Here is a 22,940-nt window from a genome sequence, read left to right as displayed (position 1 = left end):
TTGCTCCATACAATAATCTTTACTCTTTGTTCCTAAATAAAATAGGTTTGGTCTTAAACCCGACTTTGAATACCAGTGGCATAAGGGATAGAGATAAGAACTAGCTGTGTTTGGAGCTTTGAGGCACTTGTCCATGCTATTTGTCTGTTTTCATTTGTGTGTGTGTGTGTGTGTGTGTGTGTGTGTGTGTGTGTGTGTGTGTGTGTGTGTGTGTGTGTGTGTGTGTGTGTGTGTGTGTGTGTGTGTGTGTGTGTCATGTCCTCTTCCGTCCCCAGCCCGCTCGGACCGCTACCACCACGTCCACTCTTATGATGAGGACGACACCAATGATGACGAACCTGTTGAAATCCGTCGTTTCTCCTCCTGCTCCCCTCGCTTCAGCAAGGTCAAACTCTACACTTACTCATCCTTAAACTTACATTAAAACTTCAATTAAACACAGTCTCAAATAGCCGACGTGTTCATTTTAATAGCCGGCCAACGCTACCCATTTCAGCTAATAAACATCTTTTTCAAATAAACACTGGGTCTAAATGAATTGTTTACAACATTACCATGAATTACCATGAATTGTTTATAAGGTTTAATGTTTCATTTGTTACATTCAATAATTCAGTAATGTCTTGAAAAAGTGATGGCAATCATCAGTTTTTATCACCAGTAAGAAACTGCTAGCCATTGGCTGCTAACAGATGAGAACTGCTAGCCATTGGCTGCTAACAGATGAGAACTGCTAGCCATTGGTTGCTAACAGATGAGAACTGCTAGCTAACTGGCAAGCACAAAAACTGTCATCAACTTCAGGAATACAGACCCCCCAGAAATCAGCTGTTCACTCTAGTGACGAAAGTAAGAACTGCAGAAAAAATGCACATTCAAAGGGGAGAATAATTATTCTGTCAAGGGTGGGTTTTTTAATACATTTTTATTAGAGGCAAACTAAGACAAAATAAACGTGGCACTGTGTGTAAATGATAGCACATTAGTGCAGGAAATTAAGATGTTGATTAAAATACTGGAAGTTAATGCTGGAATTAAACAATTAAGTAAGCAAATGAGCAAACGCTGTGTGCATTTAAGGAAAGAGACTCATGACTCAAATAGAAGCCTGTGTCTAATAAGCGCCTGTTGTGTTCAGTGATTCAAGCAAATAAACGCCTGGGCTATTAATTGATGTTTACTCTAAAACCTATACTTCGGCCTAATCAGTTCTTCTGTCTCACCTCCCTTCTCCAACACTCCTTGCTGATCTAGATTAACTTGATGCCCCTCATTGTACAAGTCTAGGCCATGTAAACGTGCCTTCCCTAAAGCCTGTCAGTAAATCTCATAATCCTAAATTCTCATGTGTCTTTCTTTTAAAATGGTTTCAGTGGCACAATTAGCTTTCACATATTAGTCAAGAAGGGGAGATGAGCAGAAAGAGACATACGTCTGAGCCAAGTGACTTAATGTGACTATCACACATGGTAGACTAAGTCATGAAAGAACCTCTTTGGTAACCTTGGATTTTATCGACACACATGCCTCAGACATATGTATCTTTCTGCTCAGATCTCCCCTTCTTGACTAATCTGTGAAAGCTAATTGTGCCACTGAATCCATTGTAAAAGAAAGAATCATGGGAAAATATGTATTTTTTCTCTCTGTGGGTTCTGAAAGCCTACGCGTCCTCTCTCTGTTGGGAACTACAGGTGTACAGCAGCATGGAGCACCTGTCCCAGCTGGAGCACAAGCCCCCGACGGTGACCCGGCGGGAGCACAAGGGCCCCAGGGAGGACCGGGCGGCCAAGAGAGAGAGCCTGGGCAGCCTGACCTTGAGAGATAAGAGCTGGAGGACAGGATCACCTGAGATGTGAGTATGACCACTACTGTACTCTGACTAGTACTAGTGCCTTCTTACCTTGCATAACATGTCAGAAATGTGACATTGTTGGTCCTCATTATCAAGGCTCTCATTATCATTACTCATTGTTTGTTTTCATAAATACAATCAATTTATTTTGTGTTGTGTCTAGGAAGCGACTGTCATGCTCAGAGTCATCCTTCACTGAGAGTGACTCCAGTCCTCCATCTGGGGCCCGGCGACGCTTTTCTGCCCTCATGGACACTCACCGCTTCGCCTCCCCACTAGAGGCCGATCCTGAGCTGCCAGTGCCCACCAGGCAGCCCCCAGTCAAGGCCAGGGGCACCTCTCTGGAGGGGGCCATGGGCACCACATCCATGGGCACCACATCCAGCCAGGGGGATTTTAGGAAGGAAAAGGAGGGCAACGGGTTGACTGCTGGAGGTGAGGGCATTTGGCATTGGATACTGGATGAATCCTTGCTTGACATACACTTTGATGCCTACATGATATTATTCCTCCATCTTTCTGCTCTGCTCCAGACAAGCTTCTGAGGCCAGCTGATGTACCAATCGGAGTCATCCCCAGCCCCAACAGTACTGTGACTGCTGGGGCCACAGAGCCCCAGGGGTCCCGGGCCACCAACGAACTGGTCCTGAGGAGGGTCCGCCACAGCCAGCTCTCAGCTGAGGGAGAGAAACGCAACTCGCGACCCGTAACCAAGGTCATCAAGTCTGCTTCCACCACAGCCCTGTCTGTCATCATACCTACAGGTGAGGAGCTGGAAGGCAAGGGAGTGTGAGAAGAGCGGGGCTGTCTGTTGCTAATGACAATATTAATGTTAAACAGTAAAACGGTTAACTGGGCTTGTTATGGAAAATAGTACATTTCTTAAAGACTATCTATTGCTTTGACCTTCAATTGACTTATTCAGATGTTTTTTCTCACACTTTATTCCTGTGATTCTCTCCCCCCTCCTCAGTGGAGCAGCATGGTACGTCCCCCCTGGCCAGCCCCATGTCTCCTCGATCCATCTCCTCCGAACTGTCGTCTCGTGACTCCTCCCCCAGCCGAGACTACTCGCCCACGGTCAACGTGCTGCGTTCTCCCATCACCATCCACCGCTCTGGGAAGAAGTACGGTTTCACCCTCCGAGCCATTCGAGTCTACATGGGAGACAGTGATGTCTACAGCGTACACCACGTTGTCTGGGTGAGACAGCGATAGAGATGATATGTTTTGTGTTTGTTTCTATGGAGAAAGTAGTGTTAAGTAGACATCACTCTATTGAAGAAGTTCTGTATCAGAACAAAGCATCGCTACAATTGTAGTGGAAAAAACAGACTTGTCCAATAGCATGATGACTTGTTTGATTGATGTTGATCTGTTTCAATCACAGCATGTGGAGGACGGAGGCCCTGCCCAGGAGGCGGGACTCTGCGCTGGTGACCTCATCACTCATGTGAACGGGGAGTCTGTCCACGGGCTGGTGCACACTGAGGTGGTGGAGCTCATTCTGAAGGTGAGAGGAAAGGAAAGAAACAACATGTGTTTTTTTCAACAGTATAGAATACAGGTGAAGCCTAACATACACTGTGTGCAGAATTATTAGGCAAGTGAGTATTCTGATCTTATCATTATTTCTATGTACATTTTCCAACTCCAAACCATATAAACTTGAATGCTTATTGGATTGAATCATTTTCAGGTGATAATGTACTTGTGTAATGAGGGAGGGTGTGGTGAAAGTGAATAACACCTTATATCAAGGTGTGCATAATTATTAGGCAGCTTCATTACCTCAGGTAAAATGGGCCAAAAAAGAGATTTAACTGACACTGAAAAGTAAAAAATTGTAAAATGCCTTTCAGATGGAACTCTTGAAATAGCTAAACTATTGAGGCGTGACCACCGGACAATCAAAAGTTTTGTTGCGAATAGTCAACTGGGGGGCATAAAACGCATGGAGAAGAAAAGGTGCAAATTAACTGCAAAAGACTTGAGAAGAATTAAACATCAAGCTACCAAGAACCCATTATCCTCCAGTGCCACCATAATTCCAGAACTGCAACCTACCTGGAGTGTCCCGAAGTACAAGGTGTGAAGTGCTCAGAGACATGGCCAAGGTCAAGAAGGCTGAAACACGACCACCACTGAATAAGATTCACAAGTTGAAGCGTCAAGATTGGGCAAAAAAATACCTGAAGACAGATTTTTCAAAGGTTTTATGGACAGATGAAATGAGAGTGACTCTTGATGGACCAGATGGATGGGCCCGTGGCTGGATCAGTAATGGACACAGGGCACCACTTCGAATCAAATCAAATCAAATTGTATTTGTCACATACACATGGTTAGCAGATGTTAATGCAAGTGTAGCGAAATGCTTGTGCTTCTAGTTCCGACAATGCAGTAATAACCAACAAGTAATCTAACCTAACAATTTCACAACAACTACCTTATACACACAAGTATAAAGGGATGAAGAATATCAACACGTTAAAAAAAACTAAATACTGCATAGTTTCCTAGGAACGCGAAGCAAGGCGGCCATCTCTGTCGGCGCCGGAAGTTAATATTCTTTTATTTATTTAAAAAATCAGGCGCCAGCAAGGTTGAGGAGGGGTACTGGTATGGGCTGCTATCATTAAGGATGAGGTAGTTGGACCTTTTCAGGTTGAAGATGGACTGAAACTGGAAGATACTTTCTTCAAGCAGTGGTACAGGAAGAAGTCCTCAGCATTCAAGAAGGCCATGATCTTTATGCAGGACAATGCTCCAACACATGCATCCAAGTACTCCACTGCCTGGCTAGCCAGCAAGGGCCTCAAAGATGCCTGAATAATGAGCAGGCCCTCTTCCTCACCTGACTTAAATCCTATTGAGAGCTTGTGGGCCCTTCCCAAATGTGAGATTTAGTGTGAATGAAGACAATACACCTCTTTGAACAGCATATGGGAGGCTGTAGTTGCTACTTCAGCGAAAGTTGATTGTGAACAGATCAAGAAACTGACAAGACTCCATGCATGGAAGGCTCACGGCAGTTATTTAAAAGAAGGGTGGCTATATGTCACGCCCTGACCTTAGAGAGCCTTTTTATTTCTCTATTTGGTTAGGTCAGGGTGTGATTTGGGTAGGCATTCTAGTTTGTCTTTTTCTTTGTTGGCCGGGTATGGTGCCCAATCAGAGGCAGCTGTCTATCGTTGATTGGTGATCATACTTAGGCAGCCCTTTCCCACCTTCAGTTGTGGGATCTTGTTTGTGTGTAGTTGCTTTCTGCACTGCATGTAGCTTTACGTTCGTTTTGTATTTTGTATTTTTTTGGTGTCATTTCAAATAAAATAAAATGTACGCCCACCATGCTGCACCTTGGTCCAATCCATCTTTCAACGAGCGTGACACTATATTGGTCACTGAATATTTTTGAAAGGCCAAACTTGTTATTTAATTGTCATTTTGTGTTACTTATTTGTTACACTTACTCTAAAAATTGAGAATAAAAAGTGAGTTGGGAGAAATTATTTTTGTAGTTCAGTTGCCTAATAATTGTGCACACTAATAGTTGCCTAACACTTATATATTCCCCTGAGAAAGACAAACCTTACTATTCCTTTGTTAAACATTCAGGTTTGAGATGCAATAACATTTTGGATTGACTGAGAGCATTGTGTTTGTTCAACAATAAAATGAATCCTGAGGAATACAATTTGCCTAATAATTGTGCAAGCAGTGCATACTGTACGTTTTTTGTTTACGTTGTTTCTCCAGAGTGGAAACAATGTGACGGTGACCACCACGCCCTTTGAAAACACCTCCATCAAGATTGGTCCTGCCCGGAAGTCCAGCTACAAGTCCAAGATGGCACGGCGCAACAAGAAGACAGGGGCTAAGGAGGGACAAGAAAGGTACAAGTGGGTTTCTCTGTACAGCAGATGCTACACTATGATTTCAGATGAGCGCTCTAGAAAATCAATGTCATTGACTGTTTTTCTAACTCTCTCTCTCTCCTCTCATCCTCCCACCTCTCTCTTTTCACTTCTCACTCGCAGTAAGAAGCGCAGCTCGTTGTTCAGGAAGATCACTAAACAGTCGAACCTGCTCCACACCAGCCGCAGCCTGTCCTCTCTGAACCGCTCTCTGTCATCAGGGGACAGCCTTCCAGGCTCCCCCACCCACAACCTCTCTGCCCGCTCCCCCACACAGAGCCACCGCTCCACCCCCGACTCCACCTACCTGGGTCAGTATGAAGGGCAATACTCTACCTACATTACTGTACAGCACTCCTCTTAGCATCTGCACCCTCACATAACAACAAAATAATACAGTTTGAATTATTGCTATATCTCTTCTTCACTCCTCAGGCAACTCTTCTCAGAGCAGCTCTCCAGTCTCCAGCACACCTAACTCCCCGGCTGCCTCCCAGCACATGAGACCCAGCTCCCTGCACGGCCTCTCCCCCAAGCTGCACCGCCAGTACCGCTCAGCCCGCTGCAAGTCAGCTGGCAACATCCCCCTGTCCCCCCTGGCCCACACACCCTCCCCCACCACCGCCTCTCCCCCACCCCTGTCTGGCCACACGGTGGGTAGCTCCAACACCACCCAGGCCTTCCCAGCCAAGCTCCACTCCTCTCCACCTGTGGCCCGTCCCAGGCCCAAAAGCGCAGAGCCACCCCGCTCACCCTTGCTACAGCGGGTTCAGTCGTCAGAGAAACTGGGCGCGACCCTCCTGCCCTCCTTTTCATCTTCGTCATCAGCTTCCTCGCCCATTGCAGGGGGGGCGTCAATGCGTAAGCACAGCCTGGAGGTGTCACATGGGGACTACAGGAGGGAGTCTTTCCACTGCGAGCACAGCCTGCAGAGTCTGCTGGAGATGGAGGGAGAGAACGGGCCCGTTCCCCCCTCTCCCTCATATTCCTCCTCCCCCTCTCCCCCCACGGTTGGAGAGACAGTGTGCCTGAAGCCTGCGAGGAGGCTGGGGAGACAGGAGTCACCCCTGAGCCGGGACACACTGCAGACAGGGAGGGAGAGAGCTGCCCAGACTACAGCATCTGACCCTCACACTGACAGCACACCTGTTAAAGTAGAGCCCAAGACCAGCGCTGGTGAGACAGTTCAGACATTAACCCCTTGTGAGGCTCTGAAGAGAAAAGCTTCCCCAGTACCAGGTGAGGCCCAGCCTAGCCCAGCCTCAACCCCCTCCACTCCAGGAGCCAAGTCCAGCCCAGCAGACAGACCTCTAAGCTCTAGTGCTCCAAGCTCTGAGACAGCCAGTGGAGGCCCTAATCCCACTGAGAGGGCCCCAGTCCAGGCTACATCCCAGAGTCCGCTCTCCCAGGAGCGTAAGCACCAGGCTGTCCAGACAGACACCACCCCAGTAAGCAGAAGCCAGGAGAAGAGTGAGGAGAAAGGGACTGTGGGCCCAGACAACGTCACTACACAGAGGGTGGGAGCTACAGAGTTGGCCAAGGCAAGTAAAGACACACAGATGGGAGAGAGCACTTTGAAAGGAGGGATGGGTGGTATTGACAAAGCCAATGAGACCAAGGTTAAAGGACCTGCTCCATCAGTCCCAACCCAAGCACCAGCCCCAACCCCGGCCACATCCCCTCTTACCATAGGCCCAGTTCCTGCTTCAACAAAATCCAGAGCAGACAAGGTTTCTGTTCTGTTGAGCAGCTACCGAGGGGCCAAGGAGGAGAGGAGTCACCTGGAGGTGGTGGAGGAGAACCCTATGTCCCCCTCCTCCACCGCTGCCTCCCCCTGCTCCAGCAAGTCACGCCCCGTTTCCCCTGGTGACAAGCCAAGCTTTGTGACTCAGCTGACCAGTGCGGCCAAAAACGTGCTGGGGCCTATGAAGATGGGATCCCAGGAAGGGCCCAAGGGCGGTGAGGAGAAGCGGGGAAATTCAGCAGGAAAGTCTGAGGCTCCATCTGGAGGTGGTCGACGGGGGGCTCAGGGGACATCTCAAAGTCCTGCCGGCTCAGCTCAGCCTGAAAAGGCAAACACGAGGAATTCAGGTAAGCACCACTCCTGATCTGCGAGTGAGGGACAAACCTGGGATCTCCCGGAAAATGCCTTTTGGACCGGAATATCATGCCACCATATCAGGCACGGACAGGGCACCCTTAAAAAAGGGACAAAAACATGTACGCCTAAAGAAACACACACCAAATAGCTAGAAAATACAGACCTGTAGATAAAACAAGAATATGTGGAGGAATGTGCTTTAATGCTGTTCTCAAATGTGTGTATGTATGTACTGTATGTGTAATGTATATAGTAAAAGCGTGTCTTCTTGCATGTTCCAAATTGTACATGAGAGATGAAAGAGAATATTTAAAGAGATGAGGAAAAACATCTAACAGACCTGATGGTAGTGAACACTGTGAACATCATGTCAACAGGCCCCACATGTTCCCAATGTAAACAGCATGTCAATAGGCAGGCTTCTGTCACAGTCTGTCACCATGAGGAGCATTACCCATGTCCGTCAACTTCGATGCCATCTCTTCACTCAGTTAAAATACAAAGATAATACAAAGACCTTGTCTTTTTCTCACATAGTACCTGGAAAAAAGATTGAGAGAAGAATTGTTGCATTGGTGTAACATGCATTGGTGTAACATGCATTGGTGTAACATGCATTGGTGTAACGTGCATTGGTGTAACACATTGAGATGTGTTCCTAACTGGACTAAGATGATGACCTGCTTGCTAAATGTGGAACTTGGAATTGTATTGTGTAAAGAAGAGCTGAATGAATTTGTTTGAGTGTTTTAAGGGCTGAGTCCTGGTTGGATTTAGGTGGACTATCTGAACTTGCACAGGGACACTATGCAATGGAATTTTTAGGTATTTTCCTGTGTGTCCCCTACAATGTACCCATGAACGGATGTTAGGGAGGTAAAGGTTTGCAATAAGCCAAGCAGAGCAGATATATTGTTCTACGAATTGTCTGCATTGACTCCACCCACTGGGCACACACTGGTTGAATCAATGTTGTTTCCACATCATTTCAATGAAATTACGTTGAACCAATATGGAATAGACATTGAATTGACGTCTGTGCCCAGTGGGCATTGTGAATTGTGCAATTATTTAGGTTCTGACATGAATACAGTGCTAATGAATTGAACTAAAGAAGTGGAACCCATATGTCTCTGTGTGTGAATTAAGTGTGGTCAGGTGATGAAATAGATACTATAGAATGGGAGTCTTCTTTGAGACTTACTTGTACTCTGGCAACGTAGGCTAGAACTCTCTCCCTTTTCAATGTATGCAAAATTAGCATTGTATAATGTAATGTGTGAATAAAAGTGCCAGTTTTAATTGAGGGATAACATGTTGTTTACAGTGATGTGTAATGCTATGCAAGTTCTATGTAGAATTCCTAGTGAGATCTGAGAGCCCGCCGTAGACCTAGGCAGCACTCTCATCAGTGACATAACTTAATATGTTCATGCCCATACCTGTATCAGACTGCCATCTTGTGGTCATCACACAACTGTCCTGAACATAGTATTTGAGGTCAAAATGTCATTTACACATAATCAGTTCACAATTGAATGACACAAGATTAGATTTTATCCGAGATATTACCCTCATATCTTCATTATTTTCTATTGTAACCATTGTTCCATTCATATAGCTACTAGAAACTTGTTTGACTCAATACAATTTGAAAACTTTTGTTGTGTGTAATTTGACCGATAAAGAGAGATGTATGATACTGATACAGTGCTCCTAGGAGACGACAAACAGCTCATATTTAGATGAATGCTAGTTAAAAGCTTGTGTTTGTGTATGCGGGGGTTTGTGTGGAAATTGCACTTTATTTTGTGTCAAATTTATTTATCTATTTATTACACTATTTATTGTATTTGATTATTTGTCAATTGCTCTCAAACGGTTTACTTGTGCATTGTTTTTTGAATTGTTATTTATATCTCTAAATTGTAAGTCTACAAATGAGAGAATTTACCTAATCTATGTGGTTGTCCTATTTTGTGCAGTTATACTTCTGTCATTCCATAAGAGAGTTGCAATACACCATGGCCTCTGTCCATGTTGACTTACTTGTGAGTTTTGACTTTTTTATGACACTTCTCTCAGTTCATTGTTGTCCATGTTATTTTATTCCCTAGGTGCTGTTATGAAACCAATGCAAAAAAAAAGCCTAAAGAGTAATAAAATCCTTAAAGAGAATCCTTAAATGATTATGTGCCTGTTTGTTTTCTTGTTGTGAGACAGAACTTCGACAGACAACTTCTAAATGGATTTCAGATGGATCTACAGCAGGGCCACATTCAGCAAAACTTTGCCCAACCTTACAGATAGACATTTCATGAATAGGGCAATACATAAATCTTTATTCTATACGTCAGAGAGGCATGTTTGTTTTACATAGCTTACGTGGCATATATGTATATATGTATATATGTATATATGTATATATATGAACGTTTTGGAACGTTGCGTCATGCTGAACACGCCGCTGTGTAGGGAGTAAGTCAATGGGGGTAATTGACCAATCACGATACCGATTGCCAAGTAGACAAACAGGAAGTCAGGCCGCTAGCTAATCATGGGATAACTTGTTCTTGAAAGGCATCTCCAATTCCGACGATTATTTTGTTGACAGTAGTTTGTAAGTGAAACATACAAGATGACAGATATGTAAATAAAGGTAAGAGGACAAATGATCGACCAACTATAAAGAGCTCCGGAGAGAAGGACAGCTAATGTTAGCTTGTTTACAGAATATAATAAAGACATGGGTGTCGTTGGCTAGCTAGTTAACCCGCTGTCAATTAGTTATTAGCTCACTCACTAGTAAGTCAGTCAGCCTGCATTGAGTTCGCTTAAGATTTGAACGCAATATACAATATTTTTGTTAACTATATTTTTTTACAATGAAACGTTAGAACACATTCAGCCAGCAAGAAGATCGACAGTGACAAATGAATACCAACGTGCTTGCCATTGTGTTGGAAAAAATGTTGACTATTCATCTGTAATGTTGAGACATGTAGTTACCTCAGCACTAGGCGTGTCACTGTAATGTTAGCTGGTTGTCAACACGAATATTATTACTTACGTTAAACAATTCAGGTGCTGATTTATCACACAGCTCGCTAACGTTACTGATATACAGTGCATTCGGAAGTATTTAGACCTCTTGACTTTTTCCACATGTTACGTTACAGCCTTATTCTAAAATTGATTAAATAAATGATCTTCCTCATCAATGTACACACAATACCTAATAATGACAAAGTGAAAACAGGTTTTTCGAAATGTTTGCAAATGTATTAAAAATAAAAAACATACCGTATTTACATAAGTATTCAGACCCTTTACTATGAGACTCTAAATTGAGCTCAGGTGCATCATGCTTCCATTGATTATCCTTGAGATGTTTCTACAACTGGATTGGAGTCCACCTGTGGTAAATATCAATTGATTGGACATGATTTGGAAAGACACACACTTGTCTATATAAGTTCCCACAGTTGACAGTGCATGTCAGAGCAAAAACCAAGCCATGAGGTTGAAGGAATTGTCTGTAGAGCCCCGAGACAGGATTGTGTCGAGGCACAGATCTGGGGAAGGCTACCAAAACATTTCTGCAGCATTGATGGTCCCCAAGAACACAGTGGCCCCACCAAGACTCTTCCTAGAGCTGGCTGCCCGGCCAAACTGAGCAATCGGGGAGAAGGGCCTTGGTCAGGGTGGTGACCAAGAACCCGATGGTCACTCTGACAGAACTCCAGAATTCTGCTGTGGCGATGGGAGAACCTTCCAGATGGACAACCTTCCAGATGGACAACCATCTCTGCAGCACTCCACCAATCAGGCCTCTATGGTAGAGTGGCCAGACCGGACCCACTCCTCAGTAAAAGGCACATGACAGCCCGGTTGGAGTTTGCTAAAAGGCATCTAAAGGACTCTTAGCATAAGAAACAAGATTCTCTGGTCTGATGAAACCAAGATTGAACTCTTTGGCCTGAATTCCAAGTGTCACGTCTGGAGGAAACCTGGAACCATCCCTACGGTGAAGCATAGTGGTGGCAGCATCATGCTGTGGGGGTGTTTTTCAGCGGCAAGGACTGGGAGACTAGTCAGGATCAAGGAAAGGTGAACGGAGCAAAGTACAGAGAGATCTTTGATGAAACCTGCTCCAGAGCACTCAGGCCCTCAGACTGGGGTGAAGGTTCACCTTCCAACAGGACAATGACCCTAAGCACACAGCCAAGACAATGCAGGAGTGGCTTCAAGACAAGTCTCTGAATGTCCTTGAATGGCCCAGCCAGAGGCCGGACGTGAACCCGATTGAAAATCTCTGGAGAGACCTGTAAATAGCTGTGCAGCAACGCTCCCCATCCAAGCTGACAGAGCTTGAGAGGATCCGCAGAGAAGAATGGGAGAAACTCCCCAAATACAGGGTTGCCAAGCTTGTAGTGTCACACCCACGAAGTCTTGAGGCTTTAATTGCTGCCAAAGGTGCTTCAACAAAGTACTAAGTCACGGGTCTGAATACCTATGTAAATGGGATATTTCGTGATTTTATATATATTTGCAAAAATGTCTAAACCTGTTTTTGGTTTGTCGTTATGGGGTATTGTATTTAGAATGATGAGGGGAGGGGAGGGGGGGGGGGGGATATTGAATCCAGTTTAGAATAAGGCTGTAACGTAACAATGTTGAAAGTCAAGGGGTCTGAATACTTTCCGAATGCGCTGTAGACTAGCCAGCTACAAAATCTTTCAATGTATATTAAACAGTTGGATACTAGCTACAGTGGGGCAAAAAAGTATTTAGTCAGCCACCAATTGTGCAAGTTCTCCCACTTAAAAAGATGAGGCCTGTAATTTTCATCATAGGTACACTTCAACTATGACAGACAAAATGAGAAAAAAAATCCAGAAAATCACATTGTAGGATTTTTAATGAATTTATTTGCAAATTATGGTGGAAAATAAGTATTTGGTCAATAACAAAAGTTTATCTCAATACTTTGTTATATACCCTTTGTTGGCAATGACAGAGGTCAAACGTTTTCTGTAAGTCTTCACAAGGTTTTCACACACTGCTGGTATTTTGGCCCATTCCTCCATGCAGATCTCCTCTAGAGCAGTGATGTTTTGGGGCTGTTGCTGGGCAACACAGACTTTCAACTACCTCCAAAGATTTTCTATGGGGTTGAGATCTGGAGACTGGCTAGGCCACTCCAGGACCTTGAAATGCTTCTTACGAAGCCACTACTCCGTTGCCCGGGCGGTGTGTTTGGGATCATTGTCATGCTGAAAGACCCAGCCACGTTTCATCTTCAATGCCCTTGCTGATGGAAGGAGGTTTTCACTCAAAATCTCACGATACATGGCCCCATTCATTCTTTCCTTTACACGGATCAGTCGTCCTGGTCCCTTTGCAGAAAAACAGCCCCAAAGCATGATGTTTCCACCCCCATGCTTCACAGTAGGTGAATGGTGTTCTTTGGATGCAACTCAGCATTCTTTGTCCTCCAAACACGACGAGTTGAGTTTTTACCAAAAAGTTATATTTTGGGGGCCTCCCGGGTGGCGCAGTGGTCTAGGGCACTGCATCGCAGCGCTAGCTGCGCCACCAGAGTCTCTGGGTTCGCGCCCAGGCTCTGTCGCAGCCGGCCGCGACCGGGAGGTCCGTGGTGCGACACACAATTGGCCTAGCGTCGTCCGGGTTAGGGAGGGTTTGGCCGGTAGGGATATCCTTGTCTCATCGCGCTCCAGCGACTCCTGTGGCGGGCCGGGCGCAGTGCGAGGGGGCCAGGTGCACGGTGTTTCCTCCGACACATTGGTGCGGCTGGCTTCCGGGTTGGAGGCGCGCTGTGTTAAGAAGCAGTGCGGCTTGGTTGGGTTGTGCTTCAGAGGACGCATGGCTTTCGACCTTAGTCTCTCCCGAGCCCGTACGAGAGTTGTAGCGATGAGACAAGATAGTAATTACTAGCGATTGGATACCACGAAAATTGGGGCGAAAAGGGGGTAAAATTTATAAAATAAATAAAAAATAAAAAAAGTTATATTTTGGTTTCATCCCAATCTTCTTCTGGATCATCCAAATGCTCTCTAGCAAACTTCAGACGGGCCTGGACATGTACTGGCTTAAGCAGGGGGACACATCTCGTACTGCAGGATTTGAGTCCCTGGCGGCGTAGTGTGTTAATGATGGTAAGCTTTGTTACTTTGGTCCCAGCTCTCTGCAGGTCATTCACTAGGTCCCCCCCGTGTGGTTCTGGGATTTTTGCTCACCGTTCTTGTGATCATTTTGACCCCACGGGGTGAGATCTTGCGTGGAGCCCCAGATCGAGGGAGATTATCAGTGGTCTTGTATGTCTTCCATTTCCTAATAATTGCTTCCACAGTTGATTTCTTCAAACCAAGCTGCTTACCTATTGCAGATTAAGTCTTCCCAGCCTGGTGCAGGTCTACAATTTTGTTTCTGGTGTCCTTTGACAGCTCTTTGGTCTTGGCCATAGTGGAGTTTGGAGTGTGACTGTTTGAGGTTGTGGACAGGTGTCTTTTATACTGATAACAAGTTCAAACAGGTGCCATTAATACAGGTAACGAGTGGAGGACAGAGGAGCCTCTTTTTTTTATTTTTATAATATGTTTATTATTTTCCAATAAAAATAAAGTAAAAAAGACAGCAATACAAACAATGACATTCATTGTACTGTTGGATGGGATGGCCAGTTTAGAGGACAAAACAAAAGTTAACTCACACATACACAAAATAAAACAAAATCCTATTAGGTGGTACATGTATAAGAAGACAGCATATAGTCATTACAAGCAGTGTAGTTCAGCCAAAAATAAATATTGAGTGGAGTACAGCACAGAGTAGCAGCAGATCGTCAGCCCAGTTATGAAGCGGGACTAGACCATTTATCCAGTATCGGCTGCCATATTTTGTAAAACAATGGACTTCTATTGGAGGTGTTGTATCGAATCTTTTCCATATGGATTACATTCCCTAAATCCCGTAACCACATTTCAAAGGTAGGTACAGTCTCCAATTTCCAAAATTGCAATATGAGCCTTTTGGCTAATAGAGTACAAAGAGAGACAGCTTTCCCCAGAGGAGCCTCTTAAAGAAGGTCTGTGAGAGCCAGAAATCTTGCTTGTTTGTAGGTGACCAAATACTTATTTTCCACCATAATTTGCAAATAAATTCATTAAAAATCCTACAATGTGATTTTCTGGATTTTTTTTCTTCTAATTTTGTCTGTCATAGTTGAAGTGTACCTATGATGAAAATTACAGGCCTCTCTCATCTTTTTAAGTGGGAGAACTTGCACAATTGGTGGCTGACTAAATACTTTTTTGCCCCACTGTACATGTGAAGGCAGATGGAGCTCTACTGTGTGTGTAACTGCATTTTCAGTGTCCGCTGAAAAGAAAGTGTTGTTCCACAATTTTTTTCCAGAAGATACTGACCCTACCGTTACGATTGTTTAAACTGAGCTGCACTGGGGTCGGAACACAATCATGATTACATTAAAACACTGTGGAGCTAGCTGGAGAGATGGCACAGAAAACATACCTCAATGCAGGGATGGGTGATGTCACTGTACTCCACGTTTTAGCTTTATTAACGTGATGCAGTTTAACATACGTTTGTAGCTACTTCCTGGAGAGAAGACTTAGTATAAGCTACTACAATGATCTGTGCAGTCAATATATCTCAGCTTAAATCTGAGCTTTGCCCCTGATGGTAATCAAGGTTTCTTCATAGCTGAATACTCAATGGTGTGTCCACTCTCAGGTTGATATGGCGATAAAGAAACAACCTCCAGACTCCAGACAGTTGGACAAGCCCAGTAGTCATGAACCCCAGTTCTCCCTGTGAGGGCCAGAGCCCTGAGGGTGACCCTCCAGATGATTGGTTCCACCTTTCCACCATGTCTCTGGGAACTCAGGGCTCTGATGGAAGCCGGGATGACCCAGAGGAACCTGAGGAGAGAGGCAGACTCAAGTCCAAGTTGGTGTCAGCATGGAACAATGTCAAATATGGTATGTGTGCCTAAAACCGTTTTGACCTAACAGTGATTAGTCACTTATTGTTTGTCATTTTATAGTTTGTTTTCCTTTGCCCATCCAGGCTGGTCGTTCAAGTCAAAGGCCCGCTTCAGCAAGACCTCTCCTCTGACCATGCTTGGACAGTCTTATCTGCTCAGTCGTGGAGGTGAGAGATGTTCTGTTGGTTGGGTAACTCCACCCTTTTAAAAAGACCCACACCTAATGGTAAACTGGTATGTAACTGGATTTGAGAAAATTCTACACTGCTCAAAAAAAGAAAGGGAACACTTAAACAACACAATGTAACTCCAAGTCAATCACACTTCTGTGAAATCAAACTGTCCACTTAGGAAGCAACACTGATTGACAATAAATTTCACATGCTGTTGTGCAAATGGAATAGACAAAAGGTGGAAATTATAGGTAATTAGCAAGACACCCCCAATAAAGGAGTGATTCTGCAGGTGGTGACCACAGACCACTTCTCGTTCCTATGCCTCCTGGCTGATGTTTTGGTCACTTTTGAATGCTGGTGGTGCTCTCACTCTAGTGGTAGCATGAGACGGAGTCTACAACCCACACAAGTGGCTCAGGTAGTGCAGCTCATCCAGGATGGCACATCAATGCGAGCTGTGGCAAGAAGGTTTGCTGTGTCTGTCAGTGTAGTGTCCAGAGCATGGAGGCGCTACCAGGAGACAGGCCAGTACATCAGGAGACGTGGAGGAGGTCGTAGGAGGGCAACAACCCAGCAGCAGGACCGCTACCTCCGCCTTTGAGCAGGAGGAGCACTGCCAGAGACCTGCAAAATGACCTCCAGCAGGCCACAAATGTGCATGTGTCAGCATATGGTCTCACAAGGGGTCTGAGGATCTCATCTCGGTACCTAATGGCAGTCAGGCTACCTCTGGCAAGCACATGGAGGGCTGTGCGGCCCCACAAAGAAATGCCACCCCACACCATGACTGACCCACCGCCAAACCGGTCATGCTGGAGGATGTTGCAGGCAGCAGAACGTTCTCCACGGCGTCTCCAGACTCTGCCACGTCTGTCACATGTGCTCATGTGCTCAGTGTGAACCTGCTTTCATCTGTGAAGTGCACAGGGCGCCAGTGGCGAATTTGCCAATCTTGATGTTCTCTGGCAAATGCCAAACGTCCTGCACGGTGTTGGGCTGTAAGCACAACCCCCACCTGTGGACGTCGGGCCCTTATACCACCCTCATGGAGTCTGTTTATGACCGTTTGAGCAGACACATGCACATTTGTGGCCTGCTGGAGGTCATTTTGCAGGGCTCTGGCAGTGCTCCTCCTGCTCAAAGGCGGAGGTAGCGGTCCTGCTGCTGGGTTGTTGCCCTCCTACGGCCTCCTCCACGTCTCCTGATGTACTGGCCTGTCTCCTGGTAGCGCCTCCATTTTCTGGACACTACGCTGACAGACACAGCAAACCTTCTTGCCACAGCTCGCATTGATGTGCCATCCTGGATGAGCTGCACTACCTGAGCCACTTGTGTGGGTTGTAGACTCCGTCTCATGCTACCACTAGAGTGAGAGCACCATCAGCATTCAAAAGTGACCAAAACATCAGCCAGGAAGCATAGGAACTGAGAAGTGGTCTGTGGTCACCACCTGCAGAATCATTCCTTTATTGGGGGTGTCTTGCTAATTGCCTATAATTTCCACCTTTTGTCTATTCCATTGGCACAACAGCATGTGAAATTTATTGTCAATCAGTGTTGCTTCCTAAGTGGACAGTTTGATTTCACAGAAGTGTGATTGACTTGGAGTTACATTGTGCATTGTGTTGTTTAAGTGTTCCCTTTATTTTTTTGAGCAGTGTATATTCAAGGCCAGTGTCTGTCCTTTGTTTTGTCAGTGGAGAGGGAGTGCTTTCGCCGGGCCTTTGCCACTCTGCTGTGGCTGACGTACAGGCGGGGCTTCCCACAGCTGGATGGTTCCTCTCTGACCACAGACAGTGGGTGGGGCTGCATGCTGCGCAGTGGACAGATGCTGCTGGCACAGGGGCTGCTGCAACACCTGCTGCCGCCAGGTAAAAGAAAAAACACACTTGTGCACATGGGAGACACACACACACATATACATACATACATACATACATACATACATACATACAGGTACATGTTTCCAGCAGCATCTCAAAGTATCTCCTGAGTAACACACTACTACAGTTTATCACTACTTAGCCTTGTCCCTTGTCTCTCTATTGTTGCCAGGCTGGACCTGGCTCTCTGCCAACCATGTGTCCAAAGATGACATAGAGGTACAGGAGTCTCGCTCCTTGGGTCCAGAGGTGACTAAGAAGGGAAGGAGGAAGAGCATAGTGCCCTTCCTGGAGAGTCGGACTGAGGTCACTCACAGACGGGTGGTGTCCTGGTTTGGGGACCATCCCATCGCCCCGTTCGGGCTGCACCAGCTGGTGGAACAGGGCACAAGCTCAGGGAAGAAGGCAGGGGACTGGTACGGCCCCTCCATCGTAGCACACATACTTCGGTGAGAACTTAGAAGCTAAACCTGCCCCCCCCCCCCCCAGCCATCTGCATTCCATAAAATACATCTTCCCTTAGTGATGTGGGGTGTCTGTTTGTTTTAGTAAGGCTGTTGACGCAGCATCAGCAGAGGTGTCCAATCTGACAGTGTATGTAGCACAGGACTGCACTGGTGAGTGTTCCCTTGTTATCTCATTCTCACTATTTGGCAGGGTGCCCATCAGACTATAGTAATGGGTGGTATCATTATGTGGTCCCTGTGTAGTGTACATAGATGACGTGGTGAGGCTGTGTGAGAGACCTCTATCTGAGGGCTCCACAGGACCCAGTCCAGCCTGGAAGTCTGTCATCATCCTGGTCCCTGTGCGCCTGGGAGGAGAAGTCCTCAACCCCACCTACATCAAATGTGTCAAAGTATGTGTCAAGTCAGAGTAACATGCTAGAGACATGCACACAGACACTGACAACCACAAAACACAGTGAGAGATTGGTAAACCAATCTTGTGTTTTTCTTTCCATAGAATCTCCTGAGGTTAGAATGCTGCATTGGAATCATTGGTGGCAAACCCAAGCATTCTCTGTTCTTTGTTGGGTACCAAGGTAGGTGTATGGTCTTTCTGTTGTCATTCTGTAATTTTACAGTCCTTGTACCCTCACTCTGACCATGCTCATGTCTCCTGTGCTAGACGAACAGCTGCTGTACTTGGACCCCCACTACAGCCAGTCCACAGTAGATATCACACAGGATAACTTCCCCTTAGAGGTAATGGAAGGCGCTCTCTTCCTGTTTTGGCTGTCTGTGTTGTTTGCAAACCCTATACATTATTGTATATCCATGACACTAGCACAGGTCCTAGACCAAGATTGTATCTCGGTCTAGCAGTATAACACACTTATTTACCGACCTGTCTGTGCCTGTTGGCCACGCTTTCGTGATACAATCAAGATAAAATCTCGGTCTAGAAACTGGGCTACCCTGACGCCACCATCTCTCGCCTTAATGGGGCCTTCTTCTCCTCTCCACTCCCCCTGCAGTCATTTCACTGTAAGTGTCCCAGGAAGATCGCCTTCAGTCGCATGGATCCCAGCTGCACTATAGGCTTCTATGCCAAGAGCCAGAAGGAATTTGAGTTACTGTGCTCAGCTGTTAGCACGGTATGTGGGGCACACAGGCACTATTGCTGCTACTATTTATCTAAGCTATACTATATACACTGCTCAAAAAAATAAAGGGAACACTTAAACAACACAATGTAACTCCAAGTCAATCACACTTCTGTGAAATCAAACTGTCCACTTAGGAAGCAACACTGATTGACAATAAATTTCACATGCTGTTGTGCAAATGGAATAGACAAAAGGTGGAAATTATAGGCAATTAGTAAGACACCCCCAAAAAAGGAATGGTTCTGCAGGTGGTGACCACACACCACTTCTCAGTTCCTATGCTTCCTGGCTGATGTTTTGGTCACTTTTGAATGCTGGCGGTGCTTTCACTCTAGTGGTAGCATGAGACGGAGTCTACAACCCACACAAGTGGCTCAGGTAGTGCAGCTCATCCAGGATGGCACATCAATGCGAGCTGTGGCAAAATGGTTTGCTGTGTCTGTCAGCGTAGTGTCCAGAGCATGGAGGCACTACCAGGAGACAGGCCAGTACATCAGGAGACGTGGAGGAGGCCGTAGGAGGGCAACAACCCAGCAGCAGGACCGCTACCTCCGCCTTTGTGCAAGGAGGTGCACTGCCAGAGCCCTGCAAAATGACCTCCAGCAGGCCACAAATGTGCATGTCTGCTCAAACGGTCAGAAACAGACTCCATGAGGGTGGTATGAGGGCCCGACGTCCACAGGTGGGGGTTGTGCTTACAGCCCAACACCGTGCAGGACGTTTGGCATTTGCCAGAGAACACCAAGATTGGCAAATTCGCCACTGGCGCCCTGTGCTCTTCACAGATGAAAGCAGGTTCACACTGAGCACATGAGCACATGTGACAGACGTGACAGAGTCTGGAGACGCTGTGGAGAACGTTCTGCTGCCTGCAACATCCTCCAGCATGACCGGTTTGGCGGTGGGTCAGTCATGGTGTGGGGTGGCATTTCTTTGTGGGGCCGCACAGCCCTCCATGTGCTCGCCAGAGGTAGCCTGACTGCCATTAGGTACCGAGATGAAATCCTCAGACCCCTTGTGAGACCATATGCTGACACATGCACATTTGTGGCCTGCTGGAGGTCATTTTGCAGGGCTCTGGCAGTGCACCTCCTTGCACAAAGGCGGAGGTAGCGGTCCTGCTGCTGGGTTGTTGCCCTCCTACGGCCTCCTCCACGTCTCCTGATGTACTGGCCTGTCTCCTGGTAGCGCCTCCATGCTCTGGACACTACGCTGACAGACACAGCAAACCTTTTTGCCACAGTTCGCATTGATGTGCCATCCTGGATGAACTGCACTACCTGAGCCACTTGTGTGGGTTGTAGACTCCGTCTCATGCTACCACTAGAGTGAGAGCACCGCCAGCATTCAAAAGTGACCAAAACATCAGCCAGGAAGCATAGGAAATGAGAAGTGGTGTGTGGTCACCACCTGCAGAACCATTCCTTTTTTGGGGGTGTCTTACTAATTGCCTATAATTTCCACCTTTTGTCTATTCCATTTGCACAACAGCATGTGAAATTTATTGTCAATCAGTGTTGCTTCCTAAGTGGACAGTTTGATTTCACAGAAGTGTGATTGACTTGGAGTTACATTGTGTTGTTTAAGTGTTCCCTTTATTTTTTTGAGAAGTGTATTATTTTTGTGTATATATTTCCAAACATAAAAATCCCAAATATTAAAATGGTTATTTTGTTACTACTTTGTATTACTTATTTTGTTTTCTTTTTATAAATGGGTATTGCACTGTTGAGGAAAGCTTGCAAGTAAGCATTTCACTGTACCGTTTACACCTGGTATCCTGTGCATGTGACCAACTTGATTTTATTTGTGGTGTCCATGTCAGGGGCATAGGCTGGCTATGGATTTGAACCTTGGACAAGATGCTGTTGACTCTTGAGATCAAATATGCATATATGAAGAGTATGCTGTATAACTGGTGCAGAACATGTTTTAGTTGCAAGGAGCCAAGTACATTATTGCTTTTACAGTATGTCAGTAATACAGTCATTGGTTAATGGTTAAATTGAGATGAGGGGAAAAATAAGCTCTCCTAGAGATGGTTCTCTAATTGATCTTTCTCTTCCCCAGGCTCTCTCATCATCAACAGAAAAGTACCCCATCTTCACCATTGCAGAGGGTCAGGGGCAGGATGGGGGGCAGGAGGATGAGAGCGATGCACCCCCAAACTCTGTCACCCACATCTTGACCAAGGACAAGGCGAGGCTGAGAAGGACCAATAACAGCAACAGCATGGATGAGTTTGTGTTATTGTGAACTAACGTAGCAGGCATAAGTTCTAAGCTCGGTTGAATTAGCTGTATCCCTGAAAACCGGAACATCCGGTTGTTGGCGACTCCGATAAGGGTGCTGTGAACAGACTGACTTAATGTGGCCAGCAGGGAACATAATTCACATACCCACTCATACACGCGGTTACTGAACTGAGCTTTATCAGTGGCAGCTACTGACGGGGGACATGCTCCAGCATGAGCCTTTATCCCCAACCTCCACAGGCAATACCCAGGCTGGGTGATGTGTTGCTGAATAGAACAGGCCAATGACACTATTCTTGTGTATTTATTAGTTTGGGCTAATTATTTGTTTTAAGGGGATGTGTTTTTATGAATGTAACAATATTTTTAAATGAAGGTTTTTGTTTAATTGTTTTTAATTTTAAGGTTTTGATATTAGTATGGTTTTGAGGTTCTTACGTTAAATAACCTGCCTTCAACTCCGTTGTTTACTATTCTACATGAAGTCATGGGTGACTCTCTGCCTGGCTGAAAGACACTAACTGACCCTATTTCATCATTGTGTAGATAGGCTGCTGATCCCATAGTCCTCTCCACTACAACCTTTTGTTGAACTACTTTGTCCAGCATTAGACTCAAGACAATCTGGGCTCTGAGCTGCTGTTTGACGTTATGTGACAGGATGTCTGCTCTGTGAATGGATTAGGAAATTGGATTCCTTAGACCTTGTGACGTGCACATGGAACCGTTGAAGGAATAAATTTATCTTCTTAGAGATGTGTTGGTTTTATGTGGTTGAGAGGGGAGAGTTTAAAATAATTTCAATTAAGAGGCACATTCTGAGCAATATGGGGTTGTATTTTCCCTGTTTTCAGAATTAATGGAAAATGAGTGGCACAATGCACTCAATAAAAGCTCAGTAAAAAAAATCACTAAACTTCAGACTGATTTAGTTTAGGCCATACAAATTTGAATTACATGTTTAACGGATACCCTACATTGCTTGTTATTTGGGGTTTTAGGCAGGGTTTCTGTATAGCACTTTGACCTGCTGATGTAAAAAGGTCTATAAATACATCTGTTTGATACCCCTCTTCAGTTTTCTCCCCACCCCAAAAAATCTGAAAATTTTA

General features: G+C 45.6%; 2 protein-coding genes across 3 annotated transcripts in view; both read left to right on the top strand.

The window, feature by feature from the left end:
* LOC129826134 (microtubule-associated serine/threonine-protein kinase 1-like) overlaps positions 1 to 10,059 on the top strand; it is a 62,827-nt gene extending 52,768 nt beyond the window's left edge. The window contains exons 18-27 of one of the 2 annotated variants that reach the window (XM_055886494.1): positions 276 to 385; positions 805 to 849; positions 1,695 to 1,855; positions 2,019 to 2,290; positions 2,389 to 2,619; positions 2,829 to 3,058; positions 3,246 to 3,368; positions 5,615 to 5,751; positions 5,896 to 6,083; positions 6,208 to 10,059. In XM_055886494.1, coding sequence (XP_055742469.1) covers positions 276 to 385; positions 805 to 849; positions 1,695 to 1,855; positions 2,019 to 2,290; positions 2,389 to 2,619; positions 2,829 to 3,058; positions 3,246 to 3,368; positions 5,615 to 5,751; positions 5,896 to 6,083; positions 6,208 to 7,880 — 3,170 coding nt within the window. In that variant the 3' untranslated portion in view covers positions 7,881 to 10,059. The remainder of the gene's footprint in view (positions 1 to 275; positions 386 to 804; positions 850 to 1,694; positions 1,856 to 2,018; positions 2,291 to 2,388; positions 2,620 to 2,828; positions 3,059 to 3,245; positions 3,369 to 5,614; positions 5,752 to 5,895; positions 6,084 to 6,207) is intronic. The other variant, XM_055886501.1, reaches the window with a different exon arrangement.
* A 320-nt stretch (positions 10,060 to 10,379) lies between these two features.
* LOC129826118 (cysteine protease atg4da-like) lies at positions 10,380 to 22,580 on the top strand. Its single transcript, XM_055886472.1, has 11 exons — positions 10,380 to 10,532; positions 15,650 to 15,897; positions 15,986 to 16,069; positions 17,776 to 17,949; positions 18,134 to 18,410; positions 18,511 to 18,578; positions 18,672 to 18,820; positions 18,928 to 19,006; positions 19,093 to 19,169; positions 19,442 to 19,561; positions 21,644 to 22,580. Exons 2-11 carry the CDS (start codon positions 15,711 to 15,713, stop codon positions 21,827 to 21,829), a joined length of 1,401 nt encoding a protein of 466 aa, XP_055742447.1. The 5' UTR covers positions 10,380 to 10,532; positions 15,650 to 15,710; the 3' UTR covers positions 21,830 to 22,580.
* The last annotated feature ends 360 nt before the right edge of the window (positions 22,581 to 22,940 follow it).

The sequence above is a fragment of the Salvelinus fontinalis genome, chromosome 2 (genome assembly GCF_029448725.1).
Source record: "Salvelinus fontinalis isolate EN_2023a chromosome 2, ASM2944872v1, whole genome shotgun sequence".
NCBI lineage: Eukaryota > Metazoa > Chordata > Actinopteri > Salmoniformes > Salmonidae > Salvelinus > Salvelinus fontinalis.
This window is presented reverse-complemented; position numbering and strand designations above follow the sequence as displayed.